Here is a 16,242-nt window from a genome sequence, read left to right as displayed (position 1 = left end):
TATAAAAGCAAGCATTGAACAGTTTGGGTTGGGAAGTACCTTTAAAGAGCATCAAGTTTATTTCCTGCTGTGGGAGGGACATCTTTCACTAGACCAGGTTGTTCAAAGTTCATCCAAGCTGGCCCTGAATGTATTGACTTATGAAAATTAAAATTCTTACCTGGGAGTTATATCATGCAACTAATTTTAAAACAAAATTCCTCCTCCAAAATGATAAAAATCAAAAGTATAGGATGGTGTTTTATCAGAGCACACCTAGTTTATTTGCAGTTCAGATAGTCTGCTGACAATTGTGGACTATTTTCAGACATATATTTTAAAATTCATTACCAAGCCAGTGTTTTGGAAGTTTGAGGAATATTACAAGCACTTTATGAAATGAAGTCTTACAAATCTGTGTTAACTCTACCACAATCTCTATGCTTTCATGAGGAATGTGCACATTTCAGTGGGAAGAGGTGCTGTTAGAGAATTAGATCATGGTGCAAGACCAACAGTTCTGCCTTTATAGCTGCTCCAATGTGCACATGAGCTCTCCCAGGCTGTGAGAGTGTCTCTTCTAGTAAGGCAGATCTGCTTGTCCATGCAGATCCACTGCAGGTTACACTTTGGGTTCACACAGCACCTACTACACCTCATTCAACAAGAATAAACATGTAGCTGTATTTTAAGGAGGCAAAAAATTGTTAAATGATAAATTAGGCCTATAAATACTTTGAGGTTTGTGTTCTGATTTTGTACCAGGGGCACACAACAGCAGCCCAGAGGACATGTCTCTTACAGAATGGTATTATTGCCTGTTCAGTCAATGAGCAGAATATGCAGGAAGATGAAAAGCTTATGAAGGCTTCAGGTTTTTCCCAGCCCATACTGGTTATTGGCAAGGGAAGTTTGCCAGAATATAAGAGGTGTCAGTTTCCAAAAGGCTTGTGTCTGTTGTCCTTAAAAGGAGCACATTGGACACCATGTACAGAGTCTGAGGCATTCAGTGAAGCCTCTGGAATGAGGGTGGAGAAAATTATTGGGCAAACTGGAAGCAGGGCAGCTCCTTCATCAAGAGGACTGTAGTTACAGAGCGGTCCTGGCCAAGAAAATAACATGCTCTGGAAGTTGAGTTACAGGCTTGCCTGACAAGTATCCAGGATGGGTTCTCAGTGTGTGGAATTTGACTCACCTGGTTAACGTCATGCTCCAGCTAGGAAAAACTTTCAGCAGAACTTGTTTGCTGTAGCTACAATATCTCATTGATGAAGATAAATTGCTTTCAGCTCTGAAGTTAAACTGCTCACAGCTGTTCCAGAGGTGAAGAGGAGCATTGTCAAGGAGCTGTTTGAGAGAATCAGATTGATGTAGAGACAGTTTGTATAATGAATCTCAAATAACTGAGACTTTTTAAGCTCTCAAGGTGTGCTTCAAATATAGGAGACCCATATATAGGCCCTACATTGTTTTAAAATCCCATTATTTCTTTGTCTTTTACTTTTTTTCATGAACAGGAAGTTTACATGTAGTTTATCTCTTGGAAATTCACTTTGTGTCACTGGGCAGTGATTCCAGTGGGAAGTATCACAGTAATGGACTACCCAGAACAAATGAGAATATTGGAGAACCTCTGTGCTATCTAGCATCATTGGAAGAGAGTAATTTGTTTCAGAAACTTGGAAGAATATATAGTGATTTCTATATATAGAAAGAAGAATATATAGTGGAAGAATATATAGTGATTTCTATATATAGAATATATAGTGAAGCACTTGAACTGAAGCACTTGAACTGATTCAAAGAAAATGGCTTTAAGTACAGGTCATCTTGAAAAATCACCACACTAAAGTACTTTAGGTACAGTGGGTTTCTAATTCAAAGTGAGAAGGAACATGTTTACAATGAATATTGAACTTCTTGTCCATTAAAATTTTCAGTGTCGAGTAATTGGATTTTGTTACTTTTCAGTTTGTTTGCTTTTATGCAGTAAGGAGTGTGAAAGTGGATTCAATGTGTCAGATTCTTTCCATTCAGAAATACAGACTGAATGTAGGTTTGTGTTTCTCCTCTCATAATATGATGACAATTGATTTAATCTGGTTTTTGTGAACTGCTTCTCCAAAAAGTGTCAATGATCTCTTTCAAAGAGAACTTTCTCAGCTGTTCTGTAGTGCACAAAAAGAAATGCAAGGAATATTATGAAAATAAATAGGGTTTAGTGTTCTTTCACTGTTGCTGTTTAGTATGTCAGGCCAAAATTATAGGAATACAACACCCAAATTATTTCAGAAGCCTCCAAAGTCTCCATCTTCAATCTGCAGATAAATATCACATATTATTCAGAATTTTATGCTATTGAAATTCCCAAAAGGTACTTTTGTTTTGATTCTTTACCTCCTTTTCCATACATGCTCATTGTCCCTGATAGCATTCTGCTAAGCTTAGAAGAGTCTGTTCCTTAGGAGATTCTTTGAAAAAAGAAAACGCACAGTTTAAAATACAATTACAGTTCCATAAAGATTTACTAACCTAGTTTTTAGAGCATTTAGAGTTGTTGGAGCAGTTGTCTGTTATCATCTTGGATATGTACTTAGAAATTGGAAAACTTTAGGATGGGACAAGTGACCACACATCCAATTCCACCACTGTGGAGCTGCACTCAGTGCAGCTCTGCTTTCCCTTCTGTAATAAGAAAAAGGGAAAGAGGAGTGTTTAATTCCCTCTATATGCTGTATGGGGATGTTAATAGAATTTTCAGTTCCAAAAGCTTTTGTGTTTTTGATGAAAAATAATGAGCAGCAACAATGGGAAACAGCCAGGCAAAATTTCCTGTGCCTATTAAAAGCTTTGCAGAACCTGCAAGTTCTTGGGGAATTAGTGCTTTTGACTTAATTTTCATGCTTTCTATTTAGTGAAAATTTATTCTCAATGGCATCTTTCTAAAGGTGGAGATCAGTATTGGGTACAAAAGACATTTAATTTTTCCCTGGCAATAATGAAGCCCTCTGATCCTAGACACTGGCAAATTAATACACAAATAAAATTAGAGATGGTTTCCAATTTTTTTCATTGATAAGGAGTGAAAGCTAATTATTCAACAATAATAATGTTGAAAATACTGATAAAATCTTGTTTTATGATGGGTACATGCTATATCAATTTACTTAAACTCTAAGACCAAAGGAAAGAAGACTGTTTCTTTGCTCAGTGCTCCAGGTCTTTTGTAGCTGTTCTTGACTCCAGAGAGCTTCTTAAGATTTTTTCCCAAACAAGCAGAGAATAAAACAAGTCTGTCCTACCACAGACATCTAAAACTTCGATGCCTTGAATAAGGTTTTGAAGTCAGTGAAGAGAAACACTCTGTAATTCACCTCAGCCTGGTTAAAGTACTTCAGTTGAGCAGGGTGGGAGTACTTCCATCTATCTGTAGATTGTGAGACAGAGGTTATAGTGACCAATTTAGATGTGGAAATGTAAAATCAGAGGTAAATCCTACAACAGTGCTTACCCAGGCCATTTCTGGAGCTTTCTTGTCTTTCCCTTGCAGAGTAGAACTAAGTAACTTCAGAATTTAACTTTTTCTATATAAAAATGTTAACATTTTTGGTAATGCTTCTAATTTTTGTCATCAATAATTTTGAAAATCATTAATATAATTTTGTAGAAGCATAAATCCTTCAAATTTCTTTGAGAAGATTCTTTTATCACATTCCTTTGCCCTGTTTTTCCACATATTGCTTCCTGTTGAGTAATACCTTATTCATCTTACAGTTCTTGTTTTGATATGTGGTATTTCTGTTACTATAATTAGTCATCTATTGGTGTAAAAAAACTTTCCCTCTAGGTTGGCTGCTCTAATATAGTACTTATTCTATAAACCTATCCTGAATGATCAACCTTTGACAAGGATATATTGATTTTTCTTTTCCCCTTTCACATTTCTATGGATCCGGCCTTGCTGCACATTGTACTAGATTCTGTATGCTTTGAAACTTTCAGAAGTATTGCTTAACTGAAATATTTTTCTTAGTCTGGTAATATTACCATACTGTCTGCGATGTTCCAAAGGTTTTTAAGTTCATGTTAAGATGAAGAATGGTACTGTAACTCACAAGGCCATTGACAAGGTGTGGTGGGTTGACTTCACCAGCCAAGCACCACTCGGCTGTTCTGACTCCAGCAGGACAGGGGAGACAATAGGAGGAGCAAAGGTGAGAAAACCTGTGGGTTAAAAACATTTAATAAGCAAAATAAAGAGGAATAATAGAATGGAATAAAAAATGAATACAAAAGTAAACCCTGACCACCTCCTGCAAATAGGTCAATGCCTAGCTGGGCTCTGAGCAGTGTCTCTCATCCCAAAATACCTGCCTCCCCCCTAAGTTTTTATTGCTAAACCTGCTTCTATATGGCAGAAAGTAACCTGCTTAATCAGTTGGTGTCAGTTACCTTTGTTGTGTCCCCTCCTAACTTCCTGCACACCTTCAGCCTACTCACTGGGAGGCAGAGTGGGAATATCTGGATGCCATCGAAGGACTTCCCAGCAATAACCAAAACCCAGGTGTGTTATCCACATTTTTAGTTGCATTTTCAAAACATGACATGGTCCAAAGCAGCACCATGCTGGACTGCCATGAACCAAATCCATCCATCCCAGCTCAATCTCTAGCCCTTAGTCCATACAATGGATGCCACTCTCAAGTCTTACGCTATCCAATACAACCTTACTAAGCACCACTCTCTTTCCTGTCATGTGATACATATATATACAGATTTGATTCTCATAGTCTATGGGTCACCTCTGTAAAACATCCATAAAATGTCCATTGAGTTGTGTGATGCATGACTTGGCCTTCCTATGTTCTGGTGGCTGCTCAAGACAGGAGAGATTGTGTTAAATTGTTGCCTCATATTGGGTCATTGCAGAGCTTGCCTGTCTTCTTGCAAGGCTTGTTCTCCATTGCTTCAGGTGATTCTTGACAAAGTACTTCCTATAATATGGAAATCAAATCACATTTTACTTTCCCCCAGGGTTTAATGTCCTTGGGACATAAAACAGATATCCCCATTCTTCCACATTACCCATGAGCTGTATCCAGGTCTTTGAGCAAACTGCCCTATAGCCCTGGCACTGCTGACCTTGGGTGTCTGCAGGTGCCTGGTGCCAGAGACTCCAATGGAGTGGTGCTTCCTGGCAGCAGCATAGAGAGCATTTCTCTCACCTGGTCCTGCCTGGAGTGGCCCATGGGGACTGCATGAACTATATATTGCATAATCTGTGCAACAGTTTGTTGCTCAGGGTTTCAGTCAGAACAGTTCTCTTGGATCACTCAAGAGAAAGAACTCACAATCGGACTGCGAGTCCTGGAATATGCATTCTACAGAAAATCATAGTGCCTAGGAAAGTTGTTTTTTTTTTTTTGCCTTCTAACCAGTGGGGACATGACTTCTGTCTCATTGTATCTGTTGGGATATGATGATGCTCCTCTTGCCATCTCATTCCCCATAACTGGATCTCTTATTTTGTTTTATTGCAAAATCAGCTTTTGGAACAATGAGAATTTTTCTTTCCTCTTCCCCAAACACTTCTTTTTTGCTGTCCCACACAACTGTGTTTTGGAACATACAAGGCCTTCTTCAAGTATTAAAGAGAAACAGCAGTCCTCAACCAAGCTGCAGATACAGCTATCTACACAAAACTTCAGCATAAAAGGACCATTCCTACAGGCTTTTCTGAGGTCTAAAAAAATGAACCAGAAAATTCAACTACTGAGAAAACACACAAGGGATGTCCACGGTTAACTCAAGACATAACAAAAATAAATTAAACTTTCCAAGAAGGCTAGGGATTAAGAGATCAATGCTGACCCAGATCAGCTAACACTGGGTAGCACAAGTAGAAATATTCTTTATCCTTAGCAACTCTGCCTCTTTTAAACTTTTTTCCCAGTGTTATCAATATATCCTTATTTATTTTTCAAATTGAATTTTTTTTTTCATAATCATTCAGTAACACCTCAAATCACATTAAGACCACTTTTGTCTTCACATGCAGAGCTGTATGTTTAAAGTTCTTAAGCAGGATTGCATATCCTCCCTTGTTCCTTCTTCCTGCTTGTAAGGAAAATTTTGTCCCAAATTCCATTCTTTCAGAAAGTCTCCAGCTCTCTGCCATTAAAATTATTCCACCGCACATTCATCCTCTCCCTAACCATCTATCTGTCTATCTATTCTCAGGTTACCTGTAGAAGCTTGACTGTCCAGAAACATCTCAGTATAGTTTGGAAGGAAACCTCCTCAGAGTAACACCTTGTTCTCCCCTGACCATCTCTGACAGCTGACCAGGGACTTGCAGGCAGGTTTGAGAATTTCAATGTTAATTATGCAGGTGTTATGGTTTGACACCTGCACAATGCCAGTGCTCCCATGAGAATACTCTTTCTTTGGTTTCTGCTGTGAGATGTAACCAGGAATAAGCAAAGCAGGCTCCTACTTAGAAATAAAAAAAAAAAAACAAACAACTTATTAACTAAACTACAAGGGAAAGGGAAAAAAGGAAACACACAAGGAAAATGAAAACTTCACAAATACATCTCTTCTTCTTCTCTACTAAATTTCTAATATATCCATCTTTCAGATCACTAACTCTCAGTCTATCACCACTCTTTAGATAATCAATTCTCAGTTAATCAAGGAGTGAGGAGTCTCTCTTGTGCTATAGGCTTCTCTAGGAAACACAGTTGAGACTTCTTGTGTTTCTTATTACATGTGGCACTGCCTGGAGATCATTTGCCATCGTGACATCTTCCTTCTATGCTCAATGCTCTCACTACTGCTCATGGACCAGAGCTACTTCTAGGGTTTTCTTTTTAAGCGTGCTTTGTCTAGTTCCAAAAAAAGAGCACAGTCTCTCACTCTTGGGACACCTGTCCCCTCTAAATTTCACTCCCTGGGGCTGAGGGGTCTCAAGAACAGAGATCTTCTCCTCTACTGAAGATCAAGGGCACCAACTACCCTCTTCACCCGTTGTCTCTGTTCACGCACTCTTTCACATAACATCACTGCACTCTCTTGGCTCCAAGCCATTGCCTCCTCCTAGATGGAGTCTCTGTGTCACAGGAAAAATGGTTCTGTCCATGGCTATACAAGAAAAGTCCAGCCAAAGGCCACTCTATCACCTCCTCCTACCCAAGATTATTCTCTACTTCTTTTGTGGCTCATTTCCTCTTATCTCATCTCTATCTCTCTTCTCATTCAGCTCCAGGACGATTAGCATTTGTAAGGTTTCCATCATCCAAGAAAAGGGTTAAAAATCTGAGGCTCTGTCTGTCCAGAATTCTCACAGCTGCCCAGCCGGGCACCTTCTCGCACCCCCCCTTCTCCTCCTCAGCCGGCCACTATTAAATTTCAAGGTGGCACAAGCACAGGCACAGGCTCTCTCTCTGTCTCTCCTGGTGGGGGGGTGGCTGCCCGATGCCTCTCAGTGCTCCTTCTCCACCCTTCCACCCTGCAGGGGCCTTCCCCTCCCTTCTGTCCAGGCCCCGGCCTACCTCACCCGGCCGCATGGCTGCCCCTGGGCCTACCTCACCCGGCCCCATAGCTGCCCCTGGGCCTACCTCACCCGGCCCCATGGCTGCCCCTGGGCCTACCTCACCCAGCCCCATGGCTGCCCCTGGGCCTACCTCACCCGGCCTATAGCTGCCCCTGGGCCTACCTCACCCAGCCCCATGGCTGCCCCTGGGCCTACCTCACCCGGCCCCATGGCTGCCCCTGGGCCTACCTCACCCGGCCGCATGGCTGCCCCTGGGCCTACCTCACCCGGCCCCATGGCTGCCCCTGGGCCTACCTCACCCGGCCCCATGGCTGCCCCTGGGCCTACCTCACCCGGCCCCATGGCTGCCCCTGGGCCTACCTCACCCGGCCGCATGGCTGCCCCTGGGTCTACCTCACCTGGCCCCATGGCTGCCCCTGCCCCGCCCAGCCCACAGCGGGGCAGGGCAGCTCTGAACCTTTCCCTGACCAGAACCCAAGAGAGCCTCCCAGGGGAGAGCCCTGCTTTAACCCCGCGCTCTCAGAGGCGGACCCAATGTCCCAATGGCCACATTAGGTGCCAATATTAAAATCTGAGCATCCATTGGCCTGACCACAGCATCCCAGAAAACATATTTCCTGTCAAACGACCAAAGCAGGACAATTTCTACTCTTTGTCAGCAGTATTTTATTTGAATCAGTATTGGAAGTGTCTTTTCTCCTTTGTTCTGGACTTCTATCTCCACACAACATTTTGCTATAGCAGTGATTATCGAAGAATGCTGAAAAAGCAGATTTTATGGTTTAGTATCAGCTAGAAGGTCTTTGTCCTGCTGATTATGAGTTTATGATTCAAAAACATTAACAAAAATATGGACTAGAAAACTAAGCAGAATAGACCTTTTAAGGATGCCATTTGAAATATCTTCAAAGTATGAATGTATAACAATTGCAACTGCTCTTCAAGAAGAAATTTTAAAAAATAATTTGTACACACAGGCATAATTTCCCCTAGAGCATTTCTTCTATGCTTACCTCTGATTTGCTCTTGGTTTATCTAAAAAGTTCATTGAAGTAAAATAAAATCCATATAATTTACATCTTTGGTCACTAAGTGAATTGTTCTAGGAAAAAAGTAAACTAAATTGAGTTCATGTGACATCTTTTATTTCCATTTCTGTCTGATCAGTCCTCTAGAAATTTGTAATACTCCAACATTTTTCAAGTATTTGGCATAACAAAATATATTCAAATATATTCTAAAATAGTTCTCAGATTACTGTATGAATTATCACCCATGAATTGTGTGTGAATTTCCTCTGGAACTGTTGACTTAAATACATATATTAAATCTAAATATTCACTACTCCCACCATCACTGTCCCAACAGTGTGTTCCAGTTTTCATATTAAAATTAATTTGACTTCCATATACCTTTGTAAAGACTCAAGCAAAGAAAATGTTGAATACTCCAGCACTGTCCACAGTTTGTCTTCCCTTTTGCTTACTAAATTACTCTCCTGCAATTTCCTTTGAGTTCTGGTACTTTAATAGAAATTTTCTGTGACTTCTACAACTGAAATATATTTCATATCACAATCTTTCTGAATGTATCAGTTTAAATGCTTGTTATTCCTTCATAGCACAGATTTTTCCAGGTCTCACATGATTCTTTTTGGATTTTTGGATATTTGAAGATTTCCTAATTCTGTCTCTGAATTCTTTAAACAAGTTTGTCTTTATATATTTAGAACAGCCCTTTCAAAAGTTAGCACTTTGCTTGAACATCTTTAATCCCTTACACCATCTTCCCATGAAGTCTCAGTCTCATCTCCCTAGGTTGTGTCAAAGATGTTTTCCCAATTCCCAGTAGCAAGGCTGTTATTTCATTTTACTTTTTCCAGTTTGTTTCCCACCTTTGGGTTTTCAGTCAACTGCTTTCTGACAGTTAGATATGAGATACTGCTTTCCCATAACCAAAGTCCTACCTTCCTGAAGCCAGAAGTGTGTACTCAACACTGACAATCTAATCCCTTGCTTTGCCTGCACCTTGACAGATGGGATTCTTATAATCAAAAGGTTATATGGATAGCAAAAAGCTACCTTTATTACCTGTCCTTTGGATGGTTCTGATGGCAGCACAACTCTTCATCTCTCTCCCCTTCTGATTTTCTGCTTCATATAAGTTTCCCAGCACAAAACAATGTGTTCTTCCCCCTTTTAATCTTCACCCACAGATAGTGTACAAGGTTCTATCCTATCTTTTCCTGTTCCTTATGTGATGCTATTTTGTTGTATTACAAAGACAGTACCAAATGTTCTTTTTATTGAAAAAGAGGAAAATTCAGGCAAAGGGATTTCTTTATTTTTGACTTTTATCTCAAAAAGTCTCCTACTCTTAGACTTCCTCAAAACTTTATATGATGTATATAAAAAATAATTTATCCTTTTGCTGCGTGAGAAGAGAAAATGAGCTATTCCTTGCCTGGCAAGACATAAAAAAAGGCCTTGTTTTTCTCATATACTTTAGATTCTAGACAGATAAAAGCAACAGAAAGGCTGAGGCTGGAAGGGACTTCTACAAGTCATCTAGTCCAACCTTTTACTCAAAGCAGAACAAAGTTCAGGTCAAGTTGTTCAGGATCTTACCCTATGAAGTTTTGAATATCTCCACAGATGGAGAAGACAATGAAAAATTTTTAATTCTGTTCAATAAAATTATCTTGCTTATGATTTCACATAAATGCCCCAGCTAGTTTTGAGCATATTTTTATGTATGTTATATGTTTTGACTTCCTACAGAAGTCAGCAGTGACTGGGAGAGCACCGGAAGGTTTTATTTTTCTGGCTGTCTAGAACCTGTTGTAATTACATAAACTTCTTATGACTAAGAGCAGGGAGAGAAAGTCCTGAGAGGGCTGACATCTAGCCTTGGTTTAAGGCGCACACTTATCTTATCAACCTACTGTTAATAAACTTGCTAAAACAGTAAAGAGCCAGATTTAATTTTAACTTGCTTTACTGGCCTGCTTTAGCAATGGCTAAAGGTGATAGCTTGGAAAAATATTAATCAGAGTCAGCTATTTAAAGTCAGACATGTTTTTTGGCAGTTTCTTCAGGAAAGTTCATCTAACAGCCATCAACCATGAAGATTCTTAGCTACCTCCTGGTTTACCGAAGGTTCCTGCTCATTGTCCTCACCCCACTGCTTTTACTTCCACTTCCACTTATCATCAAAACCAAAGTAAGTGACCTGCTTGGAGAGATAATTATTTTGCACCTGTATGTAAAGATTGAGATTCCCAGACCTTTTCAGATTAACAGAATCACAAATAGTTTGAGTTGGAAGAGACTTTGAATGAATAATGATATTTGCATTGTGATTATTTTTCTGTCAATTCAGTGTATTTTCACAGAAATTTAGAGAAGATAGCTTCAACATAAAATTCTGTACTGGATGCATGAAGCTCAGAATCACATATTTGTTTTCTAACATCTGGACTACATTGAAAATATTGTTATCATTATTATTTTTGGACTCTTTTTAACAGCTCTGTATAATTGACAATGGAGATGAATTGTCAGGAAAAGAGCTGCAATTACTTTTTGTTTAATAAAGATTTTAAGTTCATCACATTTTGTGTTGTCTGATAGGAAATGACTGAATTCAGTGATCTGACAAATTCCCTCTGGTTCCTAAATAGAGAAAAATCTATAGTTTTATTTTACTTGAAATAAATTCTGGCATTCACTAACTCTTGGGACAACTCCAAGCTGATGAAACAGCTATCTAACAATGTCATTAGTGGCTCTATTTGGTACAGCTCTGATGCCAGTAGATTGAAATGGAATTTTGTGATGTGTTATCATGTGTGTGTTATACATACCATGCATGAAAATACATGAAAATTTGGTTCAGAAGTCTTTGCATCACAGTTAGATGGTGAGTACAGAGCAATGTGCTTCACACTCTCACATCACATTCCAATATTTCAGTTTCCTTTCTGAGAGGAAACTCATGGGAAATTCTTAATATCATAGGACTTAAGTGAGATGAACATTTGCTAGGTGAATGGATATTTTTGAATTGTTTCATACATAACAAAAATTTCTTTCCCAAAATAAATGATAGCCGCAGCTGACTGACTTAGGTTTAATATTGTTGTTTTCCAGTCAAAGGTTCCAAGAGCTACATCATTAAGCTGTTCCTTTCCCAGTACAAAACATCTCTGCTGTTGTTAAGTAATTTCATACCCTAACCAGGGGCACTAAGAGTTCCAAACCATTTTCCTTAATAGCAGAAATATAAATTAAAAACTACACAAAAGAGATTTCTAATACTCTGGAAGAAACTATATTTAATTCACCTCATTATATTTGTTTGGGGCTGAATTTTACAGACAGCATTGAAAATTATTCTCCTGGGAGGAAAAAAAAAATAAAAAGAGGAAAAGAAAAAACCTCCTGGTTTTAAGGAGTTGAAGCAAAAGATACACGCTAAATTTAAAAGCCTGAAAAACAACAGCCATGTTTCTTGTCAGTATTGCATGATTCCTTTTTCATTAGATGATATCCTTGCCTTATTGTTACTGATGACAAAACTTCAGGAGAGAAAACATTTGACCAATTATTGACTGCGAGTACTCCTGGAGTCTTAAAGGTTTGCTTACAGAGGCAAAATGCTTTTGATTTATAGGAATTCATGGCCTGAGAATGCTTCAGAATGACCTCGAAGGTGATTAATTGTCCTTGAAGGAACAGGCAGCTGACTATTTTCTCACTGTTCCTGAGGGATAGAATTGAAATAATTTTACTATCTCTTAGAAAAAAAATTCTCTACACCTATTTTACTGAGTGTGTTTCATATCGCAGCAGGATTGTCAGTAGCACACAATAACTACCCTAAATACAGGTCCTTTGACTCATACTTTTTCCAGCTGTGAGGAATCTCTCTACTGATGGAGCTGTGCTTCTTGAATTGTGATTTTTTTTCTCCCTCGATGATCAGCTCATGTTGTTATTGGTGCCTTTTGTATTCTAGGAAGCAGAATGTGCATACACGTTGTTTGTAGTTGCCATCTTTTGGCTCACAGAAGCTTTGCCACTGGCTGTTTCAGCTTTGCTGCCTGCCTTTATGTTCCCCTTGTTTGGTATAATGGGATCCAAGCAGGTAACCTTTATTTTTCTCTGTTTTATACTGTGCATATCAAGAATCAAAACTCCAAAGAATGAAACAAACACATAATGTTGAAACCTGTCAGGCAAATGCATGGATTTGCTGAGTGCCAATCACAATAGTTCTGCCTCAGGACTTGCTTACATGCTTTGTCTTCAGGACTTGTTCACATTTTTAAAATAATTTCTTTAATAATTAATAATAATTATTAATTAATAATTAATCTTTAATAATTTCTCCTAGATAGTGGCTCAGTGTTTAGACATCAGTTGATGGGAAAATGTTAGGTAGTTATGAAATATCCTTAATATTACAGAGGCAAAATGTCACAATAATGACATCATGTGCAAACTGCTGACTATACACCTTTGTGCCAAAGAGATGAAATCACAGCTAATCGTAATCTAATCTATGCTTAAAGTTGTTATTTTACCTGTTGGATAGATAAAAAAAGTAACAAGAACAACATTTAATTCCTGATTTAGTATGCATGTGAGATGTGACTGACAATTTTGGGTTGTTCTATCTGAAGCTTTATTTTTTATTTTGTTTTAACCATATGCATTTTAGTGCATTTATCCTTGAATCATTTGGTTAAATGTATTTAATAGTTCCAATGACCTAATTTTAAGAAAAAAAGAGTCTATTTATTTCATAATATAATCTTACTGATTTTTTCATTAAATTGGTATTACCAAAGGCTAAAAGAAATTCACCATTTAATTTTAAAAAGAGGTTTATTTTCCCTTTTGGTTTTTGGATTTTTTTATTTTGTTTCAGGTAGCATCTGCTTATTTTAAAGACTTTCATCTGCTGCTGATTGGAGTGATTTGTTTGGCAACGTCAATAGAAAAATGGAATCTTCACAAAAGAGTGGCTTTAAAAATGGTGATGCTGGTGGGTGTCAACCCTGCATGGTATGTGCTAAACAGTGTCTTGAAGGATAATAATACTTGTGGAAACCTATGTATTCCAGAAATAATTGCCTACTGCTCTTTCTACAGTAGAAATCCAGCCTTTCTTTTTTACTCAAACAAAGCAGATATTTAAATTGATATGAATGGTTTGTAGGTGACACTTTAATATTTTGCTGAAATCCTAATTGAAAGTTCCCTGCAGTGCTTCTATTCCTAATGAGGATTCTTCTGAACAAAAAGTAGGATTAGATTGTAAATAATATAGGGATCCCATTTCCCACCCAATGCCTACAATATCAACACAATAGTGTTTTTGAAATCCTGGACATTCCCAAAAATACAAAAATAGTTCAAATACACAATGAGGGGGGAAAAACACCAAACATACAACTAAGCAGGTGGTGGGGAAGGAAAACCACATTAACATAATGTCTTTACTTAAGGTGTCTTCCTTTGTCTACATATGAAAAAAAAATAAATCAAAGGATAGGCACTTCCTCAGCTGGATGAGGAGATAAGGTAAAAGAAATCACACTCTCTGCTTACTCACTATCAACATATATTTTTGGAAGTGAAAAATCTTTTTCAAGGCTTTTCTTGCTTTACAAACTTGCAGAAAGAGTTTAGGCTGACAGAGGCATCTGTCAGGATTCAAGTAAGGCTGCTCATAATATCTAGGGAGCAAGTTTAGCTTCCCAGAATATATCATGCTTGTGACACTTTGCCAGGAAGCAGAAAGGAAGCAAATGGTCAGAAAACCAGAAAGCCCAGGCCTAAAAAATAAGATGCCTCTTAAGTGATTTAAATAATGAATAAGAATGCTGGATTATTTCTATTCATCAGTAATTTGACTGACCTAATTTTAAATATCACATGTATTTTGATTTAGTTGTACCTCTTTTGATAACTGGTAGCTTTCTGTTTGGAAAAAATTCTCCTTACATTCTTGCTCTTCTGCCTCCCATTATCTTAAGCTGTGTTCTTGTGCTATGCAGGTTTAGTTATTTTGACTTCTCTTTTGAATGCTCCAAAATTCTCATCTTTTAGCTGAAATGTTGAAAGGGAGATGACAAGTGGATGGTGTGCTGTGCTAAGCTGAACATTGCTGGGGAGCTTGCTGTGAACAGTCAAACCTGAAGCCAGCATCTGAGGATACCTAAAGCAACTCCAGAGCTGTAACCCTGAGGAAGCATCCTTCACACCTATCACATTTCCTGGCCATGACAAAGGGATGATAAGATTATGATTAAATGATCTGTGAAGGATGAAAAGATCTGTGAAGGTAGATCTGTGATCTACCCACCTCTCAGCATCTGCTGCTCACTAGCTGTGCCCAGAGTAGGCACGGTGCAGCCTGTGCACACTGCAGCCTCATCCAGCCAAGGCAGAGATATCACTGCATGAGACCTCTGCATTACAGGTCAGAAAGGGTGCAGCAGTGAAAGTAAAATAGCAGGAGACTTCTGGATTTTCCATTATATATTCTTCTGGAGAAACTGATGTGTATCAGACATATGTGGCCAGCAGGACCAGGACAGGGATGGTCTTCCAGTACTCAACACCAGTGAGGCTGTAGCTCAAATTCTGTGCTCAATTCTGGACCCTTCACTACAAGAAAGACATTGAGGTGCTGGTGCAAGCCCAGAGAAGGACAATGAAGCTGCTGAAGGGCCTGAAGCATGAGTCTTATGAGGAGCAGCTGAGAGAGCTGGGGTTGTTCAGTCTGGAGAAAAATCTTCTCAGGGGAGACCTTATCAATGTCTACAACTCCCTTGAAAGGAGGCTGTAGCCAAGGGAAGGTCAGCCTCTTCTCCCAGCTGAAAAGTGAAAGGACAAGAGGAAATATCTTCAAGTTGGGCCAGAGGAGGATTAGATTGGATAACAGGAAAAGTTTCTTCAGTGAATGGTTGGTCAGGCATTGGAAATGGATGCCAAGGGAGTCATCATCCCTGAGGTATTTGAAGATGTGTACATGTGGCACTTCAGGACATAGTTTAGTGGTGAACTTGGCAGTGTTATGTTTATGGTTGGACTTGATGATCGTAAGGGCTTTTCACAGCCCAGATTTTTCTGTGATCCTGTAAAGGCTTTCTGTCATTTGAGCTATGCAGTAATGTCTGCAGACTAGCAGAGAAAGGTGAATATGTCTATACAACCTGCAAGGGTAATAAAATACTGGGTTTTTTGCACTACAAAGCAAAGAGTGACTTTGTAGTTGGATATAATGAAATAATTATCCAAGATTTCATGCATAATATTTTTTAACAATGCCACAGAGAAAATAATGAAGAAAAACTGGGCCTGAACAGAGTAGGATGTATTTTATTATTTTGCAATAATTTTTAGAGTTCCTCAGTAGAGCCTACCACATTGTACCAAATGGTGACCTGACCATCCATTATACCTGACCATCAATCCATCTCATGCTGGAAATTTATGATGAATAGTTTTGGAATACATTACTGAATGTCTTAATTTGCTTTTATTTTTAAATCCTCTTGCAAGTTCTACTAAGTTGGCATTTTCCTACAGTGTGAAAATTCATATTCAGTTTGCTTATTCTGACCTGTATTTTCTGCATAAGAAACAATTCTTCCTCAACTTCTGTCTGCAGACCTAATCCAAAACTGCCTAGAT

The 16,242-nt window shown here is 38.8% G+C and overlaps 1 protein-coding gene and 1 long non-coding RNA gene across 6 annotated transcripts in view; one reads left to right on the top strand and one right to left on the bottom strand.

Moving 5' to 3' along the window:
* SLC13A1 (solute carrier family 13 member 1) overlaps positions 1-16,242 on the top strand; it is a 51,556-nt gene that overhangs the window by 13,985 nt on the left and 21,329 nt on the right. For 3 of the 5 annotated variants that reach the window (XM_071423763.1, XM_071423761.1, XM_071423765.1), the window contains exons 2-4: positions 10,623-10,756; positions 12,554-12,682; positions 13,469-13,605. In XM_071423763.1, coding sequence (XP_071279864.1) covers positions 10,658-10,756; positions 12,554-12,682; positions 13,469-13,605 — 365 coding nt within the window. In that variant the 5' untranslated portion in view covers positions 10,623-10,657. Of the gene's footprint in view, positions 1-1,950; positions 2,036-6,219; positions 6,342-10,622; positions 10,757-12,553; positions 12,683-13,468; positions 13,606-16,242 lie in introns of all 5 variants that reach the window. The other 2 variants (XM_071423764.1, XM_071423762.1) reach the window with 2 other exon arrangements.
* The window catches only part of LOC139588421 (uncharacterized), a 43,120-nt gene continuing 30,018 nt past the window's right edge, over positions 3,141-16,242 (bottom strand). Inside the window, exons 4-5 of the long non-coding RNA XR_011678669.1 lie at positions 4,095-4,203; positions 3,141-3,406 (exon numbers count right to left, since the gene is read on the bottom strand). This is a non-coding gene — a long non-coding RNA (uncharacterized lncRNA). The remainder of the gene's footprint in view (positions 3,407-4,094; positions 4,204-16,242) is intronic.

This window comes from Agelaius tricolor, unplaced genomic scaffold (genome assembly GCF_023055355.1).
Source record: "Agelaius tricolor isolate 1412-34295 unplaced genomic scaffold, bAgeTri1.0.p SCAF_3, whole genome shotgun sequence".
Lineage (NCBI taxonomy): Eukaryota > Metazoa > Chordata > Aves > Passeriformes > Icteridae > Agelaius > Agelaius tricolor.
This window is presented reverse-complemented; position numbering and strand designations above follow the sequence as displayed.